General features: G+C 34.0%; 2 protein-coding genes across 4 annotated transcripts; one reads left to right on the forward strand and one right to left on the reverse strand.

The window, feature by feature from the left end:
- Window positions 1-972: 972 nt before the first annotated feature.
- Window positions 973-12,143, forward strand: MAP3KA (mitogen-activated protein kinase kinase kinase 3). Of its 2 annotated transcripts, none has more exons than XM_028224930.2 (11): window positions 973-1,857; window positions 2,903-3,214; window positions 3,480-3,567; window positions 3,719-3,781; window positions 3,945-4,105; window positions 4,208-4,283; window positions 6,590-6,649; window positions 6,799-6,906; window positions 7,006-7,239; window positions 7,948-8,054; window positions 11,459-12,143. In XM_028224930.2, exons 1-11 carry the CDS (start codon window positions 1,445-1,447, stop codon window positions 11,721-11,723), a joined length of 1,887 nt encoding a protein of 628 aa, XP_028080731.2. In that variant the 5' UTR covers window positions 973-1,444; the 3' UTR covers window positions 11,724-12,143. The 2 variants fall into 2 exon arrangements, with proteins under 2 accessions (XP_028080731.2, XP_028080730.2); XM_028224929.2 differs by having other exon boundaries at window positions 990-1,857; window positions 7,945-8,054.
- Window positions 12,144-15,780: 3,637 nt separating this feature from the next.
- NDHO (NAD(P)H:plastoquinone dehydrogenase complex subunit O) lies at window positions 15,781-19,913 on the reverse strand. Of its 2 annotated transcripts, XM_082886245.1 has the most exons (6): window positions 19,540-19,913; window positions 19,265-19,320; window positions 17,345-17,410; window positions 17,158-17,199; window positions 16,222-16,281; window positions 15,781-16,007 (listed from the first exon to the last, which is right to left on the reverse strand). In XM_082886245.1, exons 1-6 carry the CDS (start codon window positions 19,823-19,825, stop codon window positions 15,978-15,980), a joined length of 540 nt encoding a protein of 179 aa, XP_082742371.1. In that variant the 5' UTR covers window positions 19,826-19,913; the 3' UTR covers window positions 15,781-15,977. The 2 variants fall into 2 exon arrangements, with proteins under 2 accessions (XP_082742371.1, XP_028080728.2); XM_028224927.2 differs by lacking the exon at window positions 16,222-16,281 and having other exon boundaries at window positions 19,540-19,909.
- Between the last annotated feature and the right edge of the window lie 7,530 nt (window positions 19,914-27,443).

Raw genomic sequence — 27,443 nt, forward strand, 5'->3', positions numbered from 1 at the left:
GGTCTTCCAAATTGTTGATTGCCATCTTCATAGTCGATTGTGATTTGGGGATTTAGGGTCAATTATGCGAGAGAGATGGACATAGCTTGTGATTTGTGAGAAAAGAAGAAAAAGGGGATAGGTTGAGAGGGGATTGAGAGAAACAAATAAGTTTAGTGAGATATAGAGGGAGACAAAGAGGATTACTATAATGGGATATTTCTTTTGAAATTTGTTATGTGTGTAGCTTCTAGAGGATTAGTTAGATCAATGGGGATTGTGATTCTCATTGTTACATATTTGTAATGGAGGGATTCTATTATATTATTTAATAATTTATAATAATTATTTTAAAATATAAAATAGTTATAAACTTTTAAGATTATTTTACAGACTCTTAAATGATGTAATGTAGATATTCTATCAGAATCATGTAATGGAAAGAATCTCAGCTCATCTCGATTAATGGCTAATTTTTAAGGAAGAGCAAAAAAAATTGAACGATTGTTATTTGAGATCAACAATTGTGTCAAAATAGCAAGATAGCAAGATACTGAGCGAGTATTATAGTCAAAATTTGGCATTTTAACATTGTAGAGTTTTTGACTTTATCATTTTGGCAATGACTATGGGAGATACTTTTGTAACATTTAAATTTTTTTTAACATAATATATATTAAAAAAAAATCAAGAATTATTCTTACCACCATTTAAATTTACCAATCACAAAAAGTACAATGCATGTAAGTTTGACAAGATATTATTTTAGTCAAAAATTCAACATTAAAAATTGAATTACTATTATTTTTATTTTGTGTTATATATATATATATATATATATGTTTATAGAATATTAAAAAATTAATTAAAATAACTAAGTTCCGAAACAATCCTTATGATCAACAAAAAAAAAACATTAAATTTGAACTTCCGTCCTAAAAGGCACCATGCATGCATATAGATAATGAACTTTTTACCAAATGATTTTTCCTCAGATGCTCTTTTTTAACACAAGACACAATTACAGGCGTCGTCATAGTGGGGGAGGCACGACAAGACACACACACAAAATGCACTTTTCTCTCTCTAAATTCATCTACTAATCTCTCTCGCTCTCTCTCCAATAAAAATTGCCACATCACGCTTCGAGTTTTATCCAACCACCGGCCGGCCGCCCCCAACAAGCTGAGCTGTTTGGCACAGTAGATTGGCCCCCACTCTCCTCTCTCTCTCTCTAAAAAGCCTGACCGTGTATTTGTTTTTTCGTTTGAACTTTTCTTTCTCTAGCTTCACCTTCCAATCCATATAAAATCAAAGCACAAGACCAGAGGCCAAAAATTTTCTGTACTTGGGTTTATCCTTTTTCCGTATTTGGGTTTATCCTCCTCCTCCTCTCAACCCATACTCAAACCCTTTCCCCTCTCTCTGTCTCTGTGTCTGTCTCCAGTTAAATATCAATAAAAAAATGCCTTGGTGGGGAAGAAAATCTACCAAGAACAAAGAATTAGTACAAAATGATTGGGGTAACCAAAATTTGAGCAAATCTTCGATCAAAAATGATAACAAGAGGGCAAAGGACAAGGCCAATAGCTTTGACGAAGTCTTGGTTTCGAGAAATTCGCCTCGGAACAGCAGGGATTTCAGTGGTAGTGGTGGTGGTGGTAGTAGTAGCAGTGGTGGCCTTCCTCTGCCGCGGCCTTCGATTTCATCTACCCCATCTTTGGGGGGGATTGATCATGGCGTTGGGGTTGGGGTTGGGGTTGGGGTTGTTGGGGTTGGATTGGGATCTGGGTCTGTTTCGGTGTCCTCGAGTGTGAGCTCATCTGGGTCTTCTGATGATCAGACTCATCTTGATCATGCCCAATTTAGTATTTTCAGGTCTGTGCTCTCTCTTGTTTTGGATTTGATTACTTGAATTTTTTGAAATTCGAATTTAGGGTTTGATTTGATCATAGGTATTTGATTATTTGCTGTGATTCAATTCAATTTAGCTTGCTAATTGGTTGATTCAATAGGAAACCTTGTAAGTTTAATAGGTTAAAAATGAAGGTCCGTCATTTACAGCCATCTCATATATCATGATCTCCCTCTGGAAAGTACTCTGTCAAAAATTATATTGCTTTTCCTCATGGGTTTTCATGTATGGATCTCCTGTTAGGTCTTGTCAGCTTCCAGAACTAATCTATTTTAAGAAAATAAAGCTTCCTAGACTTTGGCTTTTCCGCCGCCGGCGCCGCTCCTCGAATCAGTGTCTTTTCTTGTGATTGTTGTTTTGGCGTATAATCCTACAGGTATATGATCTGATTGAGTGAGATGGAGGGAAAATTGTTCGGAAATTAGGGAGTACAACTTTTCAGTTTGAAGTTGTCTTTATCATTCCTAGTGCTTTTGCTCTCAAATTCATTTGACATCATTTTAAATGTCAAAGATAGTTCTATTGGGCAGGTTTTATAGAATGGTTAAGCAAGCCTTCATCCCAATAGGGGTTCACTGCATGGATTCATATTCTCCTGTTGGAACAATTCAAGCCATATATCCTCAGTAAAATCCAAGTCAATCACGCTCTCCTTCGCTTCATCAATCCATGTCCTTGGATTTGTTCTTGTCCTTTCAACATCTTCTAGTAGAAGTCTTCTACCTAGATAGATTCACTCACTCCTTACTTGTATGTTGGTCCACATTGCATATGGCAAACCATATCAAATGACAAACTTTGCTTAATTTTATATTTGATTAGTGCCACTTGTAAATGCCCATGAATGAGTTAGAAGAAATAATAGGAGATAGAAATTATAAATATTGTGAATGGGCAAATTTGAAGGATTTTCAAGTGAATTCTCATCCTTATCATTGAGAAGAAAAGAAAAAAATTACTGCCTTTGCTGATAGCTTTATTACTTTCAATGTCATGTTTCAATTACAGAGGACATGGTGAGACCAGGCTCAGCTCAATGCCAAGAAGCCCTGGTCCAGGGTCAAGAGGGACTACCACCACCACATCACCTCTTCATCCACGATTTAATGGTACAAGTTTGGAGTCTCCAACTGGAAGGCAGGAAGAGGGGAAGGGTGAATGCCATCGGCTGCCTCTTCCACCGGGTTCTCCTACGAGCCCTTCTGCTTTGCCTAACACAAGAACTTGTATAGTATCTGAGAACTCTAATTTGTCAAAATGGAAGAGAGGAAGGCTTCTAGGAAGAGGCACTTTTGGGCATGTTTACCTTGGATTTAACAGGTAATGATGATTCTTTCTTTTGATCATTAATTTGAAATAAAAAAATAAAAATAAAAACTCAAGATTATTGTTTTGAGTTTCGGAGTTTACAGTCAAACGTTATTTATGCTCAATCCTGGTTTGTTGTTAGTGCTTACAAAGAAAAAGCAAGTATGAAAGCATTTAATGCATTTTTAGCAAGATTGTTACATGGTACCTAATTTTTTTTCTGATGAGTTTTCCATCTGACATATCTTCTTAATGTTGTATTTGGCGATTTTAACAGTGAGAGCGGGCAACTGTGCGCAATAAAAGAGGTCAGGGTAATTGCGGATGATCGGACATCAAAAGAATGTCTGAAGCAACTGAACCAGGTTTTCTTTTCATCTCTCTTTGTTGAATTATTTTGCTTTGTGCCAACTTCACATATGTTTTTAGTTTCGTACTGACCCTTCTGTGAATAACTTTTGAAATTTGTAATGTGATTGTTGATTAAATCTGTAAAATGTTTGTTATTGTCAACAGGAGATCACTTTGCTTCGTCATCTTTCGCATCCAAACATTGTTCAATACTATGGAAGTGAACTGGTATGAGCTAGTTCATGATTGGAACCTCTTCTTGTTCAAATATTTATTTATATATATACAAAGATCCTTATCTTGGCCTGCCCACTCTATCCAATCCTGATAATAACTACGAATGTCAGACGTAGCTTGAATATTTTAATAATTCTGGTTTTCAATCTCTCAGGGTGAAGAAACTTTGTCTGTTTATTTGGAATATGTCTCTGGTGGTTCCATCCACAAATTACTTCAAGAATATGGACCCTTTAGGGAGCCTGTTATCCAAAATTACACTAGACAGATTCTCTCTGGGCTTGCTTACTTACATGGACGGAGTACTGTGCATAGGTAATTCATTGTCACACTTCCTATAATCGTGAAATAATTTTCTGTGCATTTCCTTCTTCCTCAAGGAGACTTTTTTTTTCCTCCAATTTTTTTACTGTCCAGGGATATCAAAGGGGCAAACATATTAGTAGATCCCATGGGTGAAATCAAGCTTGCGGACTTTGGCATGGCCAAACATGTATGTCTCATGTTTGCACCCTGAACATAAAGTTCATTCCTATCAAACTGAACAGAAAATATATGAGATTTCGATTATTTATTAACATGCACAGATGCCACATAGCAAGTAAGAAAGTAAAGGACTGGTATGTTGTAATTCTATGTGTAAGCTGCAAAAATGGAGCAAGGGTTAAAAGTTGGAATCTTACGCAACTATTATGCTAAATTAGTTATGAATTCCAATTTCTCCTTAATTCAGGACAAAGGAAATAAAAAAAATAAATGAGCTCATTATAATTTTGCGTTGTTATTTGAACCAGAGCAGCCTAGGCAGTTGTACTGATAAAATGACAAAATAGACTTATCAGTTTTTTTCGAGTTTGAAATGATTTTTTTATTACACTACAAGGTGAAGACCCAAAGGTCATTTTCTTGACCAAGGAAATGAAATCTAAATGAGCTTATTATAATTTTGCATAGTTATCTGAACTTGAAGTAGTAGAAGTGGAAAGAATGGAGAAGTGAAGATTGAAAATGAGGAGATAACAAATTGCAAAAATTTTCGTTACTCAGTTTCGATTTTTAATAAGGATGGTCAGGCTAGAGGTGATGTGATTCATAGAATCAAAGTTAGTTGCCTCAAGTGGAGGAGAGTGCGTTTGGCATATTATATGATCGACGAATGTCAACAAAATTGAAAGGAAAATTTTATAGAACAATTCTAAAATTAGGGATGCTTTGTGAGACCGAGTGTTGAGCAACCAAGAAACAATATGGGCATAAATTGGGTGTTGTTGCTGAGATAAGAATGTTTGGATAGATGTGTGGTAAGACTAGAAAAGATAGAATTAGAAATTAATATATTCGTGAAATGATAGGAATAACATCTATTGAAGATAAATTAAGAGAGAATAAATTAAGATGGTTTGGGCATGTACAAGTACAACGAAGACTATAGATGCAACAATAAGGAAGAGTTATAAGCATAGATGGTAGGGAGAGGGGGAATTCCTAAGTTGACATGGGATGTGTTAGTAAAAAAGATATGAATTTATTTAATTTAACAGAGTATGTAGCCCTTGATAGAGCTGAATGGTGAAAAAAGATTTATGTAGCCGACCTCACCCCACTTGATTGGGACACAAAGCTTAGTTTGGTTTGGTATTTGACGCAATATTGGCACATAAATTTCAATTGAATGATGTCTAAAGAACTTGAAGCTAGGTGAAGATTTTTACTTGGCTTGGTTTGGGTTCAATTTGCTGGTGAGACCCTAAACTCAAAATCTTCATAACCTGTATAAGATAAGTGGCATGTGTAGTCTATAAAGTTCAAGGAACAATGGACCCAATTAGGGATGAACACACATAGAGCCTACTGTGGAAAATGTTGCAGAGGAAAAATTCTAGAAGATCAATACGATTAGTCATATTTGAAATACATGATATGATAGCATTGTGTTTGGATTTGAACAGTGTTATCATAAATTTATTTAAATTCAAATTGAAGATAAGAATATCTAATTGTATAGATGGCACTCTATAACTACGATGACCGTTGCACAAGAGAAGGAACCAGAAAATTAGAAATTCATAATAAAAAATTCAGATCCAGATTTTCAAGATTGAGAGCCAGAGATTAGCACAGAGAGAGAGAGAGAGAGAGATTGTTACGTTTCTGTATAGCAATGCTCATAGTACACAAAAGAAATCCATGATATTAGGTCTAAGGATAATGTGCACTACTGTAACCAGTAAATATCTATTTAACAGGTAATTAAAACTCTATACCGAATATTCATGTGTTCACATTCATTAAGCTTGCTCTCTATCAAACACACAAAAAAGTCTACCATTTTAACTCTTAAGAACATGGCTTCTCAATTGTAATTCTGTAAACTTATTGGTTGTATTTGTATCTAGAATTTGAGGGGGATTTGTGGAAGGAAAGGAAAGGAATAGGGAAGGGAGAAATGAAAATTAGTTTCTATTTCATTCACTTTTCCGTTCCTTTTTCCTTTTCCTCCAAAAAATCCTCCTCAAATCCTTGATCCGCACACAATGATCATGTAAACAATGGCATGGAAGGTAAACATTATAATAAACAAAAATTTTATTTTATTCATTAAATGATGAAGATGAATATTTTCACCCATGACCCATGAACCTGTCATGACTCATCAAAATGCTGCAAAGCTGGTCCAGGCCTAACAATTCTATAATTTGGTCATGTTTGGTCTTGATAAAATCCAAGAAATGATTTGAATATATTTCCTGTTCAATTAATTATTAAAAACTGGGTTAATTTTCAATTTTTCTAAAGCAGATAACTGCTTGTTCTTCAATGCTTTCTTTCAAAGGAAGCCCTTTCTGGATGGCGCCTGAGGTACCTCTCTCTCTCTCTCTCTCTCTCTCTCTCTCTTGCGCACACATGCAAACGCATCATGCAACAGCAACTTGGTGAAACATTTTCCTTTCTCCATTTAAGCTTTATACCTATTAGTTCTGTGTACTAATGATTTTATCCAATCTAAGGTCATAATGAATACAAATGGGTACAGCCTTCCGGTGGATATTTGGAGCTTAGGGTGCACAATTTTGGAAATGGCAACATCAAAACCACCTTGGAGTCGTTATGAAGGGGTGAGATACTGCTTTGCTGTTATGGAATTCATCTTGCTTAAGGCCTGGGTTAAAGTGTTTGTGAGACCAAAAACTTTGCTCATTTTTTGAAACCCACAGGTAGCTGCAATATTTAAAATTGGAAACAGCAAGGATGTTCCAGAAATTCCTGACCACCTTTCAAATGATGCCAAAAATTTCTTAAAGCTTTGCTTACAACGGGACCCATCAGCACGCCCTACAGCCTTCCAACTCCTAGATCACCCTTTTGTTCGAGACCAAGGGACTACAAGAGTTGGCAACATCAACTTAACCAAGGAAGCCTTTCCTCGCCGTGATGGAAGTCGCACACCGGTAAAGCCTTCAAGAATTTATATGTTTCTGCTGAATGGCTCACCTGGATTTTTTAACTTGTATTTAGGTCACATATTTAGGTTTCCTGCTTTGAAACTTTTTTATTTTATTTTTCATGCGAGGCAATTGTTGGAAGAGCTTTCAGTAATATTTTTGGTTTGAATATATGAAATAGAGAGTTGATGTAAGCAAAGATCTGTGTGGAACTCGGTTCACTAATTTGGGTGTTCATTATTCCCCCAAGTTTGATGTTGTTTGGGTGAAACATGATGCATATAGCCAATTGTAACATATAATATGAAGCTTTGTTACCTATATGATATATATATATATATATAGAAAACTTACTGTTTTATTTCTTCAAATGAACAAAGAATGGAATCTAGTTTGCATAAGTTAATACAATCTAGTTAAGGATCCTTGTAATTTGATGATCAAGAATTGATGATAATTTATCACATTCTATTACCCAATAGCAACTTCAGCTTTATTAGTAATCTTCTCTGATATCTGGATGAAATATTGCTGTACTGAATCATTCCCTAAGATGTGATATTCTATGTACTCACCAAATCCTTAAAATTTCAAATTCTTAGCTGATTAACTAATGTTCGAAAAAGGGTGAAGATTTTCCTATTTTGAATGCTTGCTATACTGAAGTTTTGCTGTCTTAATACTAATTTCTTTGCTGCTTTTACTTTGAAGCAGACAGCATCAGAGCTACGCTCGAACCGGACAAATACAAATGTTTTCGATGGAGGCCATTTGACAAAACCAGTGGTCACAACAACCTCAAGAGCTTTGATGAGTCCGAGGTAAATAGTTTAACCCTAACCTGCCTTATATACCATTTTTGGTCCCTTTCATATTTTTTAACCGGGTCCCACTCTCAGCATAATGACAAAAAGGGCCAACATAAGGTTTTGACGGCTATAGAAACTAACATCAATTCTCGACTTTTTCTGATGTAATTAGAAATACGATTTCTTATTATATCTCGACATTATTGGAAGGATTTTAACTGCATTTCTGTTAATAACAATACCATAAATTGTAGGTTCCTTCATGGTCTATCTTCATAAAAATCATGTAGCTAATGTGAATGAAATTTATATTTATATAATGTCAAAAATGATGACGAAATCTATATTTTAAGAGAAAATCATGACAGTTGTAATGTGGATTTCTGGTTTAGTGTAAAAGTTGTAAGCGTAAATATTAACACTTTTAATTATTGAAAGTGTGAATTTCTAGTAACTGTGTAAAGACTGTAAGTGTGATTAAAACTGTTACACATGCAAAAGATGCAACTGTGAAACGTTTGATCAAATAAACTTTTACTATGACACATTTAAATTATTCAATAAAAACTGTGAAATTTACATTGAAATTACAAAAATCATCTAATAAAAAGTGTGAACATTCACACTTTCTTTAGACTGAAAATACAAAAATCATTCTACAAAAAGTATGACCTTTCATACTTTTTTACACTGAAAATACAAAACTGACTTACAAAAAATTCCATTGGGGAACAAGGGTGAGGATAAAGAGCTTTATTGTGAAATTTTGTAGTGAAGGTCATCAAATTTAGTAGTGGCAAAGAGGTAAATCGTTGAGGGAAGGGAGGGGAGGGGAATGCTGGCAAATCCCAACATTGACTATCAAAAATGACAAAAAATCATCAAGATAAGAAAGCTTTACTGAAAAATAAGAACAGAGAAATGGAGAAAACGATATAGAAAATTGAGCTCTGCAATGATCTTCATCTGCATGATCTCCGCACATCATTTTATTAAAATTGGAACGATTGTCTTTGTAATACAAACTTGATATGACTTTTAAAATTGAGGGTAAAAAGGGTAATAAAAAAAGTGTATAAATTCAAAATTGGGATCCATCTCACACAAATCACATTAAGTGGGACTGCATGGATTAAAAGATTATGTATGGGAATTATGCATCTAAAGTATATCATCTAAAGGGACTTAACACCAATTAACCCAAAGAAAAAAGGACAACTAATCATATATGTCAATATATAAAAAAAGGATAAATTACACTGACATGCCATGAGGTTTGTCTCCATTACATTAGTGCCCTTATCTTTTGGAAATTACATCCTCCTCCTTGAGACTGATGGTCGCATTACACATCACCCCTCTTTTAGTCTACCGTCGATTGACTTCACAATTTTTAATGATGTCAAGCAACAAATCGTTTAAAATGCCAATTTTGACCCTAACTTTGCATAGTCTCTAATTCGCATTTTTCATATATTTCCACCTCTCTCCCTCTCTCTCTCTCTCTCTTAGTAGCTCCCAACCACTCCTCTCAGGGCAGCACCACTCTCCACCACCAACCCCTCTTGTCACCACCTCAGATCACACCAACCATAACCTACTGGATCCAACTGCCCCTCCACCATGTTTCCCTCCTCGGTTTTTGTTTTCCCCCTCCCTCCTCTCTCTCTTTCCTCGCAAATGTATAATCAATTTCATTCTTTCGTTGTGACAAATTGCAACAAGTATGAACCACCACCACCAAATCGAAAAAACAAAAGCCCCACCAACCTCTACTGCTTTGAGACTGACGCCACCATATAAAATAAAATAAAATAAAGGATTTGGTTAATGAATGTCCTAAGGACATTGGTTAACAATGTTTAAATTGATTGTACATTACATGTTACACGCACTTCGATGCATTATGTACAAGCATGTCAAGTTTCTTATCAAATGCCCTAAGGGCACTCATTAACAAAACTCATAAAAAAATAAAAGAACTCTGGAGAGAAATTCACAAAAAACAAACAAAACCACCAAATCACCACCACCTCTAGATTCAACAAACAATTGAACCACTTATTAGCATTGAGATTCCCTGGCTACTTGCAGGCATGGAGGTATGGGGAATAGGTGTTGACACTTGAAGCTACCCATACCTGAGGGATTCAATAAACAACACCCAAGCACTGACAAGCATAGTTTGGATTTGTTGAGGCATGAACATCCTATTGTTATTGTCGTTAAATAGCATCAGACGCTGGTGAAGCTTTTAAATTAGCCCCCGACTATGGCAAAACACACAAAATTCAGTTGGGACTTTCATCAAACACTTGTTCCACACAGGATCTGCCCACAAAATCTGTTGGCGGAGGCTCTGTCAGCACAAACCCAGTGAGGGGTGGGTTGAACGAAGGTGGGGATGGAGGGATGGTGGTAGTGGAGGGATGAGGTGGGTGATAGTGGCAGTGAAGGGTGGTTCGAAGATGCGGATGATGACGGGTCGGTGGCTGTAGGGGCTGATGGTGGCGGTGAAGGGTGGGTAAAATGAAGATGGGGATGATGGTGAACTGGTGGCTGTAGGGGGTAGGGGATGGTGGTGGTGGCCAGTGGGCTGGGTGTTGGTGATGGTTGTGGGGAGGTAGCACTTACTTTGTTCTGCTGTAACCTGGAAAATAACGGAAAATAATAGGGGCCTTGAATCCACAAGGAGAGAAAGAAAGGGAGGAAAAGAAGAGAATGAAGAGAAGGCAGGAAGATACATGGAGTCATAGCTCACCAACCAACTTGGGGTTTACAGTATGTATGGGTACGGAAGGAGGTTATTTATAATGAAGTACCTCGGAGTAGAAAAACTATAAAATAACAAAGAGACAAGTGTAAGACATGCACCCACTGTAGTGACACATAACTTTACATGCAGCCACCTATTAACATATGTCCTACATGAAGCCACTACATTAAAAAGTTTAGAAGCAGCTTGCAAGCACCCACTTTCCAAAACAGATAGCCCTCGTACTAAATTATAGTAACAAATTAGGCCACCTTCATCTTCATGTGAGATTATATTGCATCAGTAGGGGTGGCAGTTTTGTGTTTTTTACAGTTGTTTTAAACTAGGGAGAGAAAAGGAAGCAGGGGAGAGAGAGAGAGATAATGGACAGAAATACAGGAAGTTCACCCTTGTAGTTGAGGGTATCAAGGGCATTACATGTTGTCTTTTTAAAAGACAGAAAACATGTAATGCCCTTGACTGGGGGTGCAGTATAATTTTTGAAATGTGGGGAGGGACAATTTATATTAAACCCAAACCTCACTGTAATTTACCAAAAAGAAACTTTCCTAAGATTCTTTTACTATTCATCTCAGCTGATTTTATCATATGACTTTGAAAACATTGAAATAACTTCAACCTTATGTTCTGGTGCACACAGGGATAGTGCAAGAATGATCACATCTTTGCCGGTGTCTCCATGTTCAAGCCCATTGCGACAATCTGGACCAGCATACAAGAGTTGTTTTCTGTCTCCTCCGCATCCATCTTTTTCTTTGGTAGGGCATAGTGGTTACAATTTTAATGACTACTCATTGTTTCCCACGAGATCCAACACAAAGTTCTCTCTTGACCCATGGCGAGAAATCCCCCAGTTTAAAGCCCAAACGCCCCCCAGTGGATCCCCAAGAGAAAGACCCATTTGATTGGGGATTATTAAGATGATGGAGGGAAATCTCTCGTATGTACCATCCCAAAATGCGTTGCAGGAGTTTGGGGGGGGGGGGGGGGGGGGGGGGGGGGGGGGGGGAGACAAACATACATGAAATGTAAGAGTTTGACAATTTTCTTTGCTCTCACCAAGAATAGAATTTGGTCGGGCTGAATGGTAAAGATAGAAAGAAGAGTTGCTAGTTTGTTTATCCCTTGAGCTTGATTGGATGGCAACACAAAGGGATGATGAGTTGGGGAGAGGAATTTATATAGGTCAAGTAACTGAGTAAATTCCTTGACGATGTTGTAGCAATCTTTTATCTGTATCTTTTTCTCAACTCCTGGCTCCTGATTGATGTAAATGGGAAGGTGGTCAAGATGATGATTAAATATATATATATACTGTTTGTGAATTGTTTGTTGTTAATTTGCATGGGGGGTTATATTGCTCATACCGACACTATTTTTTGAGCTATTGGTGGCAGCGGTGGTGGTGGTTACGGACAACCAATGAAGTAGTGACATCTCTATCTATGCCAGAGTTATTGGTGACATGTCATTAGATGATTGGATGTCCGTAAATTGCTGGATTAACCGCACAACCGTGAATAAGATAAACTCTTCTAGAAATAAATATTACCTCTTTCGTTTCTTTCTAAATTTTTGGGTTTGAATATTATAGAAATGCTAGTTGTGATTAACTCGTTGAATGGGTCTTATTATTATTATTTTTAGTACCTTTGTTAAATGAAATGAACACAATAGTCTTATTATTTTGTATTTGTATAGCATAGCAAAAGAAGTCCTGAAATGAAAAGAAAGAAAAAACAAAACAAAACAAAACAAAATACTGGCATTTATATATTAGCATGTTAGAAGTATATTTGTACTGAAGTAATGAGAATACCATGCTCGGTCTGATGAATTTTATCACGTTGACATACACATTTTCAATATATATATATATATATATATTATGTTTTAATTTTATTTATATATCAATATTTTTTTTTTAATATTATATGTATACATTTACTTTAGAATTTTTTGATTGTTCACATGACCTTGTTACATGAGTCTTCATGGCTCCAATAATATAAAATGCCGACCTCCCATCATGCTCCAATGACAAAATAGAATTTCCCCCATTGAGACAGGAACTATTACAAATGGACAGTGGCGACCATACAAAGATAATTAATATTTTTGTCAATTAGAGTATTGCGAGACTGTCCCATTTCCAGTTGTTTAATCCTAAATCGCCCTCCATTCTAAATCACCCTTGCTTCACTCCTCTTTTCTCTCCTCTTCTACACAACCAGCCTTCTAACCACTGAATCTGGATCCTCGGTGCCCCTTTCGTACCGCACAACCCTGTAGCCCCCCAAAACGTTGTCGTTTTGGGATTTTTTTTGTTTTTGTTTTTGTTTTTGTTTTTGTTTTTGTTTTTGTTTTCTTCTTCTTCTTCTTCTTGCCAAATTTAGAGAGAGAAAGCAGAGAGAGATGTTGTGAAGATGAGGACAGAGGGGGGCACCAAAATGAAGATGAAGAAAACCCATTTCAAATCCATTGCGAAGATGCAAAGATGAATAAAACCCATTTCAAATATTTTATGGGGAACTTACTGATAAGTCTCATGTAACAAGTTCAAAACCCAACTAATCCCAAAACAAAATACTTGCACCAATTAGTCCAACACATTTTTAATTGTTACCAAAAAATCTTTTCTTTTTTTTTTTATTATTTATAGACACTGTTCACATCTTACTACCGTCAGACTTCCGTTTAACGGTCGCCAGAGACTCACCGGAATGTCTAGAATATTGCCGGAAAAAAAATTAAAAAACATGTTATGAAACTGTAAAATTTTACAATTCTAAAGAATGTTATAAAAATGCAAAATTTTACAGTTTTAAACCATGATTCATTCCAGCACCAAAAAAAAAATTTGAAACTGCAAAATTTTACAGTTTTCACCGCCTGTAACTAAAACTCGAAAACTGCTTGTTCAGAATTCAAAAATTTTCTCCATTAGAACAGAAAAACAGAAGTGTATAGCAGAGAGAGAAAAAAAAAAAGAAGAGATCGAAGGGGAAAGACGGATGTCTAACCAAATCTGTGTAGATCTACTCAGATCTGATGTAGATCTATATCAGATCTAAGTAGATCCATTCATCTTCTTCGTCGGAAAATATATCATCTTCTTCGTCGGAGTTGATTTCAATGCTTGGTGGTTATCAATGAATCCCGATCAATGGAGAAAGATATGATCACCGGTGGTCCTCTTCCATGACAAACACGGTGACAGAAAAATGTAGAAAAAAAAAACGAGAGAGGAAGGGAAGCAAAAAGCAGAGAGAGAGGAAAGAACTTTTGGGTGTAGTGAAAAAGTTATGGGATTAAATGGAGATCACATGTTTCCCATGGGACCTATGAGTAATTTCCCCATATTTTATCTTTTAACAATTTCATCAAACTTTGAGTGAAATCGATAATTTTCCAAAAAAAAAAACAAACAGAACGAGGGTCTGCTGGGTTCATCCATATATATATATATATATATATCTTTATATCTTTATATCTATATATATCTTTATATCTAAAAAAAACAGAACGAGGGTCGGTGATCAGTCGCCCTTTCTAGTAGATCTGGATTTGATTGTTGATGAAGATGATGATGATGTTCAAAACTGAAGATGAAGGGCAAAATTTGAAGATGAAGGGAATGTTGATCTGGATTGAAGATGATGGTGATCTGGATTTGCAGAACCTTGTTGATGAACAATTTTTTTTTTTTTTTTTTGTTGATGTTGATGATCTGGATTGCAGAACCTTGTTGATCTTGATCTTGATAATGATGGTTTTTTTTTTTTTTTTTTGATGTTTATGAACCCAGCAGCGATTTGGATCTGTGATGTTGATGTTGATGATGATTTCCGACATCTTTTTCCATATCTAGGTAATCACATACATACACACACAAACATGTACTCTTTTAAGCAAATCTTGGGTTTCAAGTCAGATAATTTTGATATGAATTGTACTGGGTTTTGGGTTTTCAATTTCAATCTCGGATGTAATTTGGGTTTTTTTTCGTGTTTCAAGATCGGAATGTTGATGAGTTTTACACTGGGTTTAATGGGTTCAATTTGGAATTTTTTTTTGATGAGAATTTTCTATCTCAAAGTGAGGTAATTTTGTGTGTAATCTACAAATCTGGCTGATGGAAACTCACGACCAACTTACCCTTCAGTATCTAGTTTAAGTCCAGTTAACCCACCTCTCTCTCTCTCTGCTTTCTCTCTCTAAATTTGGCAAGAAGAAGAAGAAAAGAAAAGAAAAAAAAAACAAAAAATCCCCCAAAACGATGTCGTTTTGGGGCTACAGGGTTGTGCAGCAGGAAAGGGGCACCGAGGATCCGGATTCTCTAACCACTGCCCTCTGCCTCCACCAACCCCTACCAGCGCCCACATTTCTAGTGAAACCCCATACACTATCTTGTTTTTCTAATAATATTTTCAAACAAACGAGTTACAATAAGACCATAGAAACACGTATGGGTTCAAGGAAAGGATCTAATCTAGCCTTCTCCGTCCCTCGATACAAACAACAGATAGTACAAAAATATTCACCTCTTGTCCACCAACTACACATTTTGGCTTGATCTTAGTCCTTGACTCACCCTCTGGTCTTGAATATGGCGGCTCTTTGGGAATTCTTCAAGGCCTAGCTGATGATACAAAAATTCTTTTCAAGGAAAATATTCTTCCATCTAAAGGAGATGCTCAGTTTATTTAGTATTGGACCATCAATAGCAGTCATATCCGTTTTATCAAAACGCAGAGATATGTTTTACCTCTGAGAAGAGTTATAATTGGAGATACCATTGTTTCCAGTACAAAAGTTACTACAAAAATGGGAAATGACCTATCTTTGAGAAACTGCATTTAATTTCTATTTTTATTTCTCCACTATTTATATTCAAAAGCAGCAGTAGAGAAGATTGAAAAGAAGAAAATAGCATTTGTCAGCCATGCACCATGTACCATGTAATGGCAATCGTAATTTTAATAATAATCGAGAAGGCTAAGTTAAATTGATATATAACATTTTGATACGATAGAAGCAGCAACCAATCCATGGCAAGAATAATGGAAATTAAGAATCCTGAGAAAAGAAATGGACTTGATGGGGTCTGATGTTTGAATGTGTAGGAGGAGGAGGAGGAGGAAGAATAAGCTCCTTAGTTACATTCTCTCATAATTGAGCCTGTCAGACTGCAGGTAAGGCAAGGCAGATAAGAAGATAAGCAGCAAGCAAATAAAAACAATTATTGGCCGCCTACTCTATAAAAGCTGCCAGTGACTCTCAAGTATCAATTTCAATTGGGTTATAACTTATATTTATATTATATATGGAGTAACTGACCTTTGTTTGATAATAATAATAATAAAAATAATAAATGTTAATCCATGGGCGGGTGTACCTAACCTTGATAAGCATATCTGTTGGAAGCCAAGCCGGTGCAGTTGGAATCCCAACCCATGCAATCTGTGAGCAGTATGTATGTACATATTACTGTTCTTCTTTAGTCATGTTATATCATGTCATGAAATATTTATATATATATATATATATTAATGTACCAATGAGATTGATGTGTCAAGGAAATGTTCTGTGCATATATAGCTTAGGGAAAGAATCAAAATTTTGAAAACTCATCTCATATCTATTCATTATTTATTTATTTTCTGATAAATCTCATATCTATTCAATATATATATATATATATATATGGGAAAAATTCACATAATCCCCTTATGGTTAAAGGATATAGCACTTTACCTTCCTATGGCTCAAAGAAAATACATCCTTTATGATTTTAAACTAAAATGCACCCGTTACATTTCTGTCAAAACTACCAAAAGTTGGGCCACATGCAAAGATTTAGAAAGTGAGCCGAAATAAATAAATGAATAGAGTCAAAGTCAGATTCATATGTAAAAGGACACTATTATCCTTAACTTCATCATCTTCCTTCAACCCATTCCCTAACTCAACCATCCTCAAACCATAAAAGAACCTAGATTTGAAATATATATATATATATATATAACAAAGGATGCGTGTTAAATTGGCTGGCTGTTGTGGGATTTCAGACTTGAAATCTCCACTGTATTTGTATTTGCATTTGCTACGAAACTATGGTTTGTTTTTGGGTGGGGCTCCCAAGGTATGTGTGAACAACAGAGGTCTGAAGATTTTAGTTGTACGGTTTGTTTGAATAATTTAAGCATGCTATGCTATGCTATGTTGTAATTGAATCTGCCATGCTATGTTATGCTGTAATGGAAGAACATAATATATATATATATATATATATGTTTGATACTAGAGAGAGATCACAAAAAGAAGGGTACTACTTACAAGTGCATATTCTCCTGTCTCAAAGATACGTAAATCCAATACCTAATAACAGAGACTCTGTGAGAAGATGAACATTAATGGTTGGTTGGTTGGTATATACTACTACTACTACTGGATTACTACTATTCAAGGTGCAAAGTGTACGTAAGCTTGTAGTAAGTACTATTATTAGGTAGTAGGAAAGTACCTCCCCGCGGTCTTCGTATATGTAATCCAAGCCTTTGTAGTAAGGTGGATGCCCAACAGATAAATACTGATTGATACACACACATATACATAAGTACAAGAAGAAGAAGATGAAGAAAAACAAACATCTTTAGTACTCAGTCTATCTGCATTTACATACATACTTGCCGATGTCTAAAGCAAGGCACGCCAAAACCAAATTTCAAAGTGAAAGACAAGGAACATGGAAGTCATACACTACGCACTACGGACTATCCACTACACACACAATAGTTTTTGTAGTAAGGTGGATGCCCAACAGATAAATACTAATTGATACACACATATATATAAGTACGAGAAGAAGAAGATGAAGAAAAACGAACGTCTTTAGTACTCGGTCTATCTGCATTTACATACATACTTGCTGATGTCTAAAGAAAGGCACGCCAAAACCAAATTTCAAAGTGAAAGACAAGGAACATGGAAGTCATACACTACGCACTACGGACTATCCACTACACACACAATAGTTTCACACTAGGGTTTGCAATTGAAAGCTTTGCATAAGTCCTTCCACAAAGGGCATACAGACGTACACAAGCATATAGAAATAACTCAGAATTAAATTGACTGAAAAATTGACTGAAGGAGAAGGAGAAGTCGCTTTTTAGTGTTTTCCAAACAATTCAAATCAGTAATTTTTTAAATTTTTTATTTTTGGATTAGCAAAGAAGGGATTTTATTGATGTATAGAAGCATGAAAAGAAAAAGACTAGATGAAAAAACATCAATCAAGAGCCAAACAACAAAACAAACCAGAAACCCCTTAAAACAGAAAGGTGAAACTCCCAAGAAACAGGTAAACAATACCAATCTTAGAGCAATAAAATAAAAACACCCACAGTTGGCAAGAAAAGAGACCAACAAAGGGAGGGAGCTTCCAAAAAAAAAGAACATCTGAAAAGGATCAAAGACTACTACCCTACCCCCCAATAAACATAAAAACTTCCATGGCCACGATTCAAGCAGAGCACTTTAAATAGCATAAATGCCTAAAATTGAATTTTGCAAAACACGTTGAAAAGGTAGACCAAAGTAATCATCAGTTTGGTTATATTATATGATATGCTCTTTCAATATGACAATTTTCTGGATGCTTTCTGGTAGAATTATGCCATTTTGTTTAATAAAAAAAATAAAAAAAAAGTTTGGGGGACAATTGAAAAAAATAAAGACCTCACAACTTTAATTCCATTCATAAATATAGCAAGTGACCCAATGTATGAAACCCTTAAGGAGGATCAAATGTACACCCACTTGTTGGGAATTGGCTCAAATTCCATTTGGATACACATATATATAGCATTTGTATACATGTATTGCATTCAATTGGATACATGCATGGCACTCGATATATGCATTGGGAGGTGGATGTATTTCGAAGTTCATTTCATGGTTCATGTATCATCATTATGACACGTATATGCATGAATTAATCATTGTTCATGTGTTTGAATATTCATTCCCCTCATTACCAATGTATTTGGAATCTTTGAACACTAATCTATTGTGGTTCATTTGTAACTGACTAGACAAGTTGAGTGGAAATAAGAGTGAGACATTTGTGATTAGAGAAAGTATGAGATACATTTGTAACTTTCTCTTTGAATTAGTAAAATTGTCAGCATTGTCCGCCGCAGTACCTCAAGTTGAGAGAACCACAAATCTGTATCTCCTCTTGTCGTACTGCACTTATTCTCTACTTCATTTGTTTATTTTGTTGTGTGTTTTTTATCAAGTTGTGTGTGTGAGGTTTTCGCAACGCCTTTGGCACTACATCACTTGCCCTAATTTCTAGTGACTCAAACAGAAACACCAAGGGCAAGCTCTGTTTCAAAAAAAAATAAAAAATAAAATAAAAAATCTAACTTGGACTCACATTGATGCTATTGAGATACTTGTCCTTGTCCACTCTCACAATCTGACCTTTCTTCACTGCATGACATTAGAAATAGCCACACACACACACGCACACACAATAAAAAAAAAAAAAAAAAAAATTATAAAAGGAAGAAGAAGAAGACTAGATTATTTTTATTATGGTCATCAATCTTTTAAGGGAAGTAAAAGAGTTATATTTAATTAATTAAACACAAAACTAACGAAGAAACATATGATATAAATAATTTGTATTTTAATGGAAGTGTACTCAACTGGAGTATTGGGGTTTCTTCTTTTTGAGAGTAGAAGTTGTGGTTGAAGGTTTGGAGGAAGAGGAGGAGGAGGAGGAGTCTTGGGATTGGGTCGTGTTCATGGACTGTGCAGGCTTCTCATTCTCGGCTTCTTCTGTGGATTTGAGGGCTCTTATTACCCCTAAACGAAGAGGATTAATTAGACCTAGAGCTAGAGCTAGAGGTTTTCTTCTCACAAGGGTCTGGGTAGAAGAGGCTGTGCATGAAAAGGAGCTCTGTAACTGTAACAAGGTTGCAGAGAAAGCCATAGGATGACAATTATGATGATGGGGTTCCCAACTTCCAACTTCCAACTTCCAACTTCACATATTTTTAATCTCTCTATCTATATAACCAGGATTAAGGGTCACTGCTTCCTCAATTGGAGAAGTGTATTATGGGTTTATTTTTAGGCAGTGGCTTTGGTCTAGTCTAAGGTCGGATTGGATCGTGTTATTAGGTTTGTGAGAGTTTATTACGGATTTTGTTTTGATAATTTGAACCGTTTAATGTATAGAACTCATCGAGTACTATATACCTATAAAAAATTAGATATCGATAGTTATGTGAACAAAATAGTTTTTTATCAATCGTTAATTGTTTCACCGTCTATTTTTTTATACAAAACTGATTTGATCACATAACTATTGATATCCGATCAACGTGATTTTTTACAGGCGTGTAGTACTCGACGAGTTCTACACATTAAACAGTTCGGATTATCAAAACGGGCTCCAAAAATAGGCCCCATGGGCCGAATTGGACGGGTCCAATCTTGATCTCAACTTGAGATAAGCTGGACTCTTATTTTTATGATCCGAACCGTTCATTTTGTAGGGTTTGTTGAGTAATTTGTACTTTTCAAAAATTATATTAATCAGATATTAATAACTATATGATCGAATTACATATTTTTTATGCCATTTCTCAAAAGGAAAACTTATTGTTTATTTTTTTTTATTATCGATCATATAGTTATTGATATCCGATTAATATAATTTTTGATAGCCACAAAGTAATCAACAAACCCTACAAATTGAACAGTTCGGATCATAAAAATAAACCCATAATACACCATCATATGGGAAGTATTTGGGATGAATAATGTTACCCCCAGTGGGGGTAGTGGGGGTCACCCCACTGGGGTCCAAGGCATTTCTCTACTAGTTAATCATTTGTTTTACTTTTCTTTTAATTTAAGGGATAGATTCGTGAAAAATTTTATGATTTTAATTATTAATAATTATAAAATTTATCATTTATTTGTAATTTTTTTCTCAAAAGCTACCCTAACTGAAATTTTCCCTTAATTTAATGACATTTATGGTTATGTTTACCCTGTAATGTCATATTGTTTTTCATCTTCTAATGATCTACTATATTACTGAACATGATCTTTTCATGTTGAAATTGCTTGTATAAGGATTTGTTATGACCTTTGGTATTTGTTAATTCTTTGCCACTACTATTTCCATTACAGTTGTCGAATACAAATGAAAATGAGGAATTGCAAGTTCTAATTGTCATGTCACTTATGCTAGTCAAAGTGTAAGCAATTATCTTCTTCCATCATGTTGCAATTTCAGATTTGCCATTCAAGGTGTTAATTTTAATACAATATTTTCCTATTTTCTTGTAATTTTTTGTTAATTAGAAGTTATCATATATAAAGGTATGCATTTTCAGTTTTTAATATTTTTGTTTCTTAGTTATCTACACTTGCTCATTCTGATTTTGCTTTTTGGTTTTCAACACATCAAAGCAATCTTCACGAGGGAAGAGTTGGATTAATGTAAGGTGTTCTAATGGGACTCTCCTTATTTGATTCCACTTGCTGTTCTTTTTTTTTTTTTTCTCCTCTGGTTTCAGTTTGTGTTTGGGTTGCTGTTTTTTTGTTTTAGTTGGTCTCACTCCAACTTTTGGTATGGTGCTAGTATATGATTGGACTTACTTTTCAGTCCCAATTTAGTTCGAGTTGAAAAATTTTGCTATGATACTTTATGCACTAACGTTTCTTTTATTGATATTTTGTCTCAGTATTCTATGTACATTAAATTTTATGAATAAAGTCATTCTCTTTTTACTAATAAAAAAAAAGAACAAGGGCCTTGACCTTCTAGCCCATAAGGTAATGGCTTGAAAATCTGGTCAAGAAGCTACTATTGAATAACTTCGGAGATTAATGCTCATATACCTAGAGTTATGGTGGATAGTATATGCTGCGAGAAAATTGTCAATGAAAAGCTTTTTTTGTGCAAATAAGGTACATACTTTCTCTTTATTTGAATTTTTTGTTTATAGTAATTGTCATCCTATTTAATGTTTCTGTATTGAAATTAGCCAAATTGATGTAAAATTGTCACAGGTGTGGTGTCAATTAGATGAGGCTATTCAAACTCATTCGGTATTGGGCTTTGGGAGATTCAACTCCATCTTAAGATTATTGTGCTTAGAAGAATTACCTTTTTGTGGATAATTCTATGAATCCATCCTTTCGTTTTATTTTTAATTTTTTTTAATCTCCATATCAATCTCCTTTGATTTCTAGTAACCTTCATGTGAAGTTCCTATAGCAAGGAGAAATCTAATGGAGGTGAAGGTGCAAATGATATCAAAGTCCAACAAATGGACAATGTTGGAAAAAGATCTGATGGAGTTGAATGGTTTTACTCAGATCTGATTCTTGACCTAGATCCGATACTGCTAAACGTTTTTTTATACGTTAAGTGACCACCTCAGAACCAGAATGTTTTATTTTGTAAAGTAGAGGCGGAGATTAAAGTATCACAGCTACCGATTATGACAATAAACAGATCGTGAAAATGATTGATAATGCTTATTAGGTGGGGTGTGTGTATGTGTGTGCTTGTCTCTTTTTTTTTTTTTTGCTGACAATAGTACCTTTCTATGTAGAGGTTTTTTGGGCAAGAGTGGTAGATTTTTTTTATCTCTTTCGAAATTTATTTTGTATTTTAATATATTTTAATCTAGTCAGCTTGCATCGAGTGGTGGGGCATCACATGGTGACATGGGCAACCCCAAATTCCATTCATTCTATTCTCTTGGTGGCAAGACTCTACAATCCGTAAAAAAAAATAAGGTTATCTAGGAGGCACTTCCTTTCACCGTTTTATGGTCAATTTGGAAAGCCCAAAACTCAATAATCTTTCAAAACATTTTATATTGTGTTTGGTTGGAGGATTTGAGAGGAAATTTGAAAAGGAAAATAGAAATGGTAAGTGAAATGTGAATAAAATATATTTATATTTCACTTAATTTTACACATCTTTTTTTTTTCCCTTCCAAATCTCTCTTCAAACTCTCTAACTAAACACAGCATTAGTCTAGCTAGAATTCTATTGTGAAGACTATCATGCTACAAGTTACTTCTTAGGTTAAGGCAAAATCATGTTATACAGACAACTCTGTTTCAGACTTCGTCCATCATCTACACCAGATTCGATTTGACCTAGCTTGAAACTAGTTGTAGGGTGTAGGGGTTTTTGATTTCCATTTATTGCCTTCTTCTTCAACCTCTTTGTTCTCTTGTTGGTCTCTCACCTGTTTGCAGTGTCGTATTAGCACATGATTGGGATTGTTTTTTTAATGTCAACTTAGTTGAAATTATCTAGTTTAACTATGATGTTCCTTGCATCTTCTCCCCTCTTTTATTAATGTTTGTCTCTGTTTTATCCACTAAAGTTCGAGAAAATATCATTTCCTCCTCCAAATTATCAATCAAAAATCAATTCAATCCATATACTTTCAATTATATCAATTTTACATTTAAATTATTCAATTTTAAATCAATTTCACCCTTACTGTCAGTTGTCGTCTATAATTAGACATCACTTGCTGACGTGACACCAAACTTTATTTAAAATTTCATTGTCTCCCAAACTATCTCTAAAAAATCAATTAGACCCTAATATAGAAAAAAAAAATTAAATTTAATAATAATTTTTCATCTAAAAAAGTGAGAAAAATAAATTTTAAATAAAAAAAATTGAGTATTAGTTATGTTGAGTATTCTTTATAGATTAATTGCTAACTTTTGCGTTAAATTGTAATTTAACCAATGATACTAAGGGTACTCGTGGATTGGATTGAGTCGAGTAGCCTCTTATCCACCATCTGTTCGCTTCGTTAGCAGATGAGGATTGAGTGGGCCGTGCCAGTTGACGAGTGGACGCAGATCGATTTGACGATTTGGATTTTACTATTTTATGCTTTTTTTTGAACTATTTTAAAGTAATTTTTTATTATACAAAATTTTTCATTAATCGTTTTTTAAATTAAAATAAAGGCTAAACTTTCATATTTTATAAGTAGGTAATATTATTACTACATAAAATGTATTTTTTTTAACATGCAAAGCATAAAAACATAATCTCATTTTCTTAAGGAGAGTTAGGGGATCGAGCTGGGTAGGGTGATCTCTCATCCGCTATTCGTCCAAACATAGGCAAATTTTAAAAATATTCATCCGCATCCATCCGTTCATATATACTATCAAACCAATTAAAAGCGAGTGAATTGGGTTGGGTCAGGTCAGTTTTGGCAGATTGATCGGATCCATGAGCACCCCTAGATGATACGACCATATAGGTACTAATCTTGATTTTGTAAGCAGATATCAATGTATTCATTTTCCTCGTTCAATATAATTTTTCAAATGTCAAAAAGAAAAATGTTGCTCTCATAGTAAGTTGTTTAAATTTTTACCCACTTAATTTTGAAATTACTATTAGTCGATCAATTCTATTGAAATTAATTTAGGGAATACACTAGCTACAATTACGGGCACATTGTCACGTCCCCCAAAAAAAAATGGACACAAGAAGCATCGTTTGAGGTTTATGGCAGACGCTGAAAGGTTCCGAAAGGTGTGAGAACATGCAGAGTATGTTGGAAGGCTCTAGAATATGGTAGAAAGGTCTAGAATGGCCTAGAAGATTTTAGGACATGGTAGAAGAACTCTAAAGGATCCAGATGAGTCTGGGTGAGTCTAAACATCCTAGAATGTTGTGGAGAAGCCTACAATGTACTATACTAGTATAGAGAATTTTAGAATGTAGTAGGAGGAGTTTGTCCTAGATATTTCTATGAAATTTTCTAGAGTAGAGTTTGTAGCCCTTGGATCAAAGTGATCCTAGCCATCCATTGAGTAAGTGGATGACTATATAAGGAGAGACGCTTCATTTGTAAGGATCATTCAAAAAGAGATCCAAGAGAGCTCTAGAGTGAGAACTACAGAAAGTGACAAGAGTGAGTACTTGTGAAGGTAAGAGCCTTGTAAAGCTTTATACACCACTATACTTGTCTAGTGAATACAGTGTAGTTGAGTGGACTAGGCTCAGTGTAGTCGAGTGGAAAAGAATAATTAGGCACAGCTAGGCGGGTTGATAAGCATCTAAGGCTGCATGGTTGGTTTGGAAAAACTAAGGTCATGACAACGTGCACACATTTTAGCCAAGGAATTTTCGGCTCAATTAGTTTCCCTAACTTTGACTCGAGATAATTTGACACTTAAAGAAACAATTCTAAACGTTTTAAGTATTTTTTTGCAAAGTATATTATGTAAAATTTATTTTTTTGTTTTTGAGATGAATTTTTTTTTAAATTAAATATTTAAATTTAAATTTTGTATATTTGGGGGTCAAATTAATTTTTGAGATATAGTTTGGGGGGTAAAATGCAGTTCCCAATGAAATTTAGTGTCTGATTTTAGAGTTAATATATTTTGGGTAAATTACACTAACCTCCCTTGAGGTTTAAAAAAAATATAGTAAACCTCACAATTTTGATATAATTATATTGGGTTCTTTTGTAGTTTTGATATATGTAACACTTAACTCATTTTTTATCAATAATTTGTTAGCTATATGTATGAAAAAAATTATATTTTTATCGGATTTTTTGTGAAAACCCCTTATGAACTTTTTATACGAAAATGACAATTTTATTTGTGTTGCATTAAGGACAAAGCATGCAACATACACAGTTTTATTATTCATGGACATATATGCCCTTTTTATTTTTAAATTTTAAAATTACATAACTTTTGATGTAAATATTGATTTTTGATGAAATTAAAAATTTTAAAATATTTTCATCAAGACCTATCAATTAAAATTCATATTGACTATCAAATTCTAAAAACAAAAATATACAAACAAATTTTACTGTCCAAATAATGTTAACACAGTAAAATTTTACTCTGTTAATTATCACAATAAAATTTTACTATTTGGAGGAGTTTACAAACTAATAAAATATGTCTTTTTCGCAAAATACAATTTTACGGAGGGTTTTTTAGCTAAAAAAAATTATATTTTTATTTTTTTTACACAAAAATGTACACACTACGTTATTTTTTTTTTTTTGTATTTTCTTAATAGCTCATTAGTTTTAATTTATTTAACTTTATTAAAAGGGAGGTCAATCTAACTATATTAAAATTGTGGAACTTATTTATGTAAACCTTAAGGAAGGTCAGCGTAATTTAGCCATATATTTTTTGGGAGAAGCTTCTCTCCAATTGAAGGGTGTGGTTGGCCATCCGTGGACTCATCATGGAACACACATTGATAATTCGAACCATACAATATGTAAGATTTATCAAGTACTTCAAGCCTCATTTGGGAAGTGTTCCTTTTAGCGTAAAAACCAAAATCAATAAAAAAAAAAGGCAAAAAACCAATAATCATCATATATATATATATATATATATTATTAAAAGTAATGTTCTTACGTACTTAGGTGACATTCTAAAAACTTTTCTCTCTTTTTTTTTCTCTCTAAAAAAGTCATATCAACATGTCTTTTTTATGTATAAAATTTTACATAAACTCAATTTCAATTATAATAACTACTTTTATATGAACTCTATTTGAGAAATACTTATTTTTCATCGTGTATTTAATTTTGTCATTGTCAAATTTCTTTTATATAGTTGATATTTTAATTTAATTATTATGATATTTGAGAAAAAAATTATCTCGATATACAAATAAATAAATAAATAACATAGAATGTGTTTAATTATGTGTATTGCACGGATTAAATTAATTTGTATTTATATTTTTTTTATCTATCTTATTTGTGTCTTAATATTAATTCATATTTAATTTTTTATTTAACATGAAATTATTTATTACAAAATATTTATATTTAATTTAAATTTTATATACCTATATACAATATGTATGAATAATTCAAAAAGAATATTAAAGAAGAAAAAAAATTAATATCTACATAATTAATTTATGTATTTTCTTCTTAATATAATCACAACATATTTATGTTTAAACTTTTAAATAAATTTTGTACAGTTCTATTTCTACATATTTTTATTTTCTAAATAAATATAAAAATAAATAATTTTAATCACTTTAGTTTATATTACTAATTCTCTGTCAAATTTAACTATTATGAGTGTTTATTTTACTATCTTATAATTTAGGAAAAATTGGTTTGAGATCCCTACCCAACTTTTAGTATGAAGAGAGATCCACAATAATATTTTTTTTGATGCCTAAGGTCCCTCAATGTTATTTTAAGTTATAAAATACCTATTTTACCCTTTTTTATAATATACGTGGTTTTGAATTTTGGAAACTAAAGATTATATTGCTATGTTGTAGGAGATTACGTGAAATGAACTTGACGATGGAGATTTTCGTGGAGAACTTAATGGTGCAGATTTTGATGGAGATTTTTTAGGAATTTTGTAGTTGTTGATCGTGCAGGAGTTGAAGTCGTGTTGATTGTTTCTTATTTGATTTTCATTGGAGTTGAATCAAGTAAGTTTTCGATTTTTGATTTGATTTGTATATAAGGATTTTGATTTCATATTAGTTTTTTGAGTGTATTTTGAATTAGGCT

The sequence above is a fragment of the Camellia sinensis genome, chromosome 1, assembly GCF_055761805.1.
Source record: "Camellia sinensis isolate YWXY chromosome 1, ASM5576180v1, whole genome shotgun sequence".
In the NCBI taxonomy this organism is placed as follows: Eukaryota; Viridiplantae; Streptophyta; class Magnoliopsida; order Ericales; family Theaceae; genus Camellia; species Camellia sinensis.

Coding starts and splice junctions, on each gene's coding strand:
- MAP3KA (XM_028224929.2), top strand. CDS start 1,445: ATGCCTTGGTGGGGAAGAAAATCTACCAAGAACAAAGAATTAGTACAA. Junction 1,858..2,902: donor GCCCAATTTAGTATTTTCAG/GTCTGTGCTCTC, acceptor TTTCAATTACAG/AGGACATGGTGAGACCAGGC. Junction 8,055..11,458: donor AGAGCTTTGATGAGTCCGAG/GTAAATAGTTTA, acceptor TGGTGCACACAG/GGATAGTGCAAGAATGATCA.
- NDHO (XM_082886245.1), bottom strand. CDS start 19,825: ATGGCTTTCTCTGCAACCTTGTTACAGTTACAGAGCTCCTTTTCATGC. Junction 17,411..19,264: donor AGTATCTCAATAGCATCAAT/GTGAGTCCAAGT, acceptor TGTATCAATCAG/TATTTATCTGTTGGGCATCC. Junction 16,282..17,157: donor AGACAGGAGAATATGCACTT/GTAAGTAGTACC, acceptor TACTGCTCACAG/ATTGCATGGGTTGGGATTCC.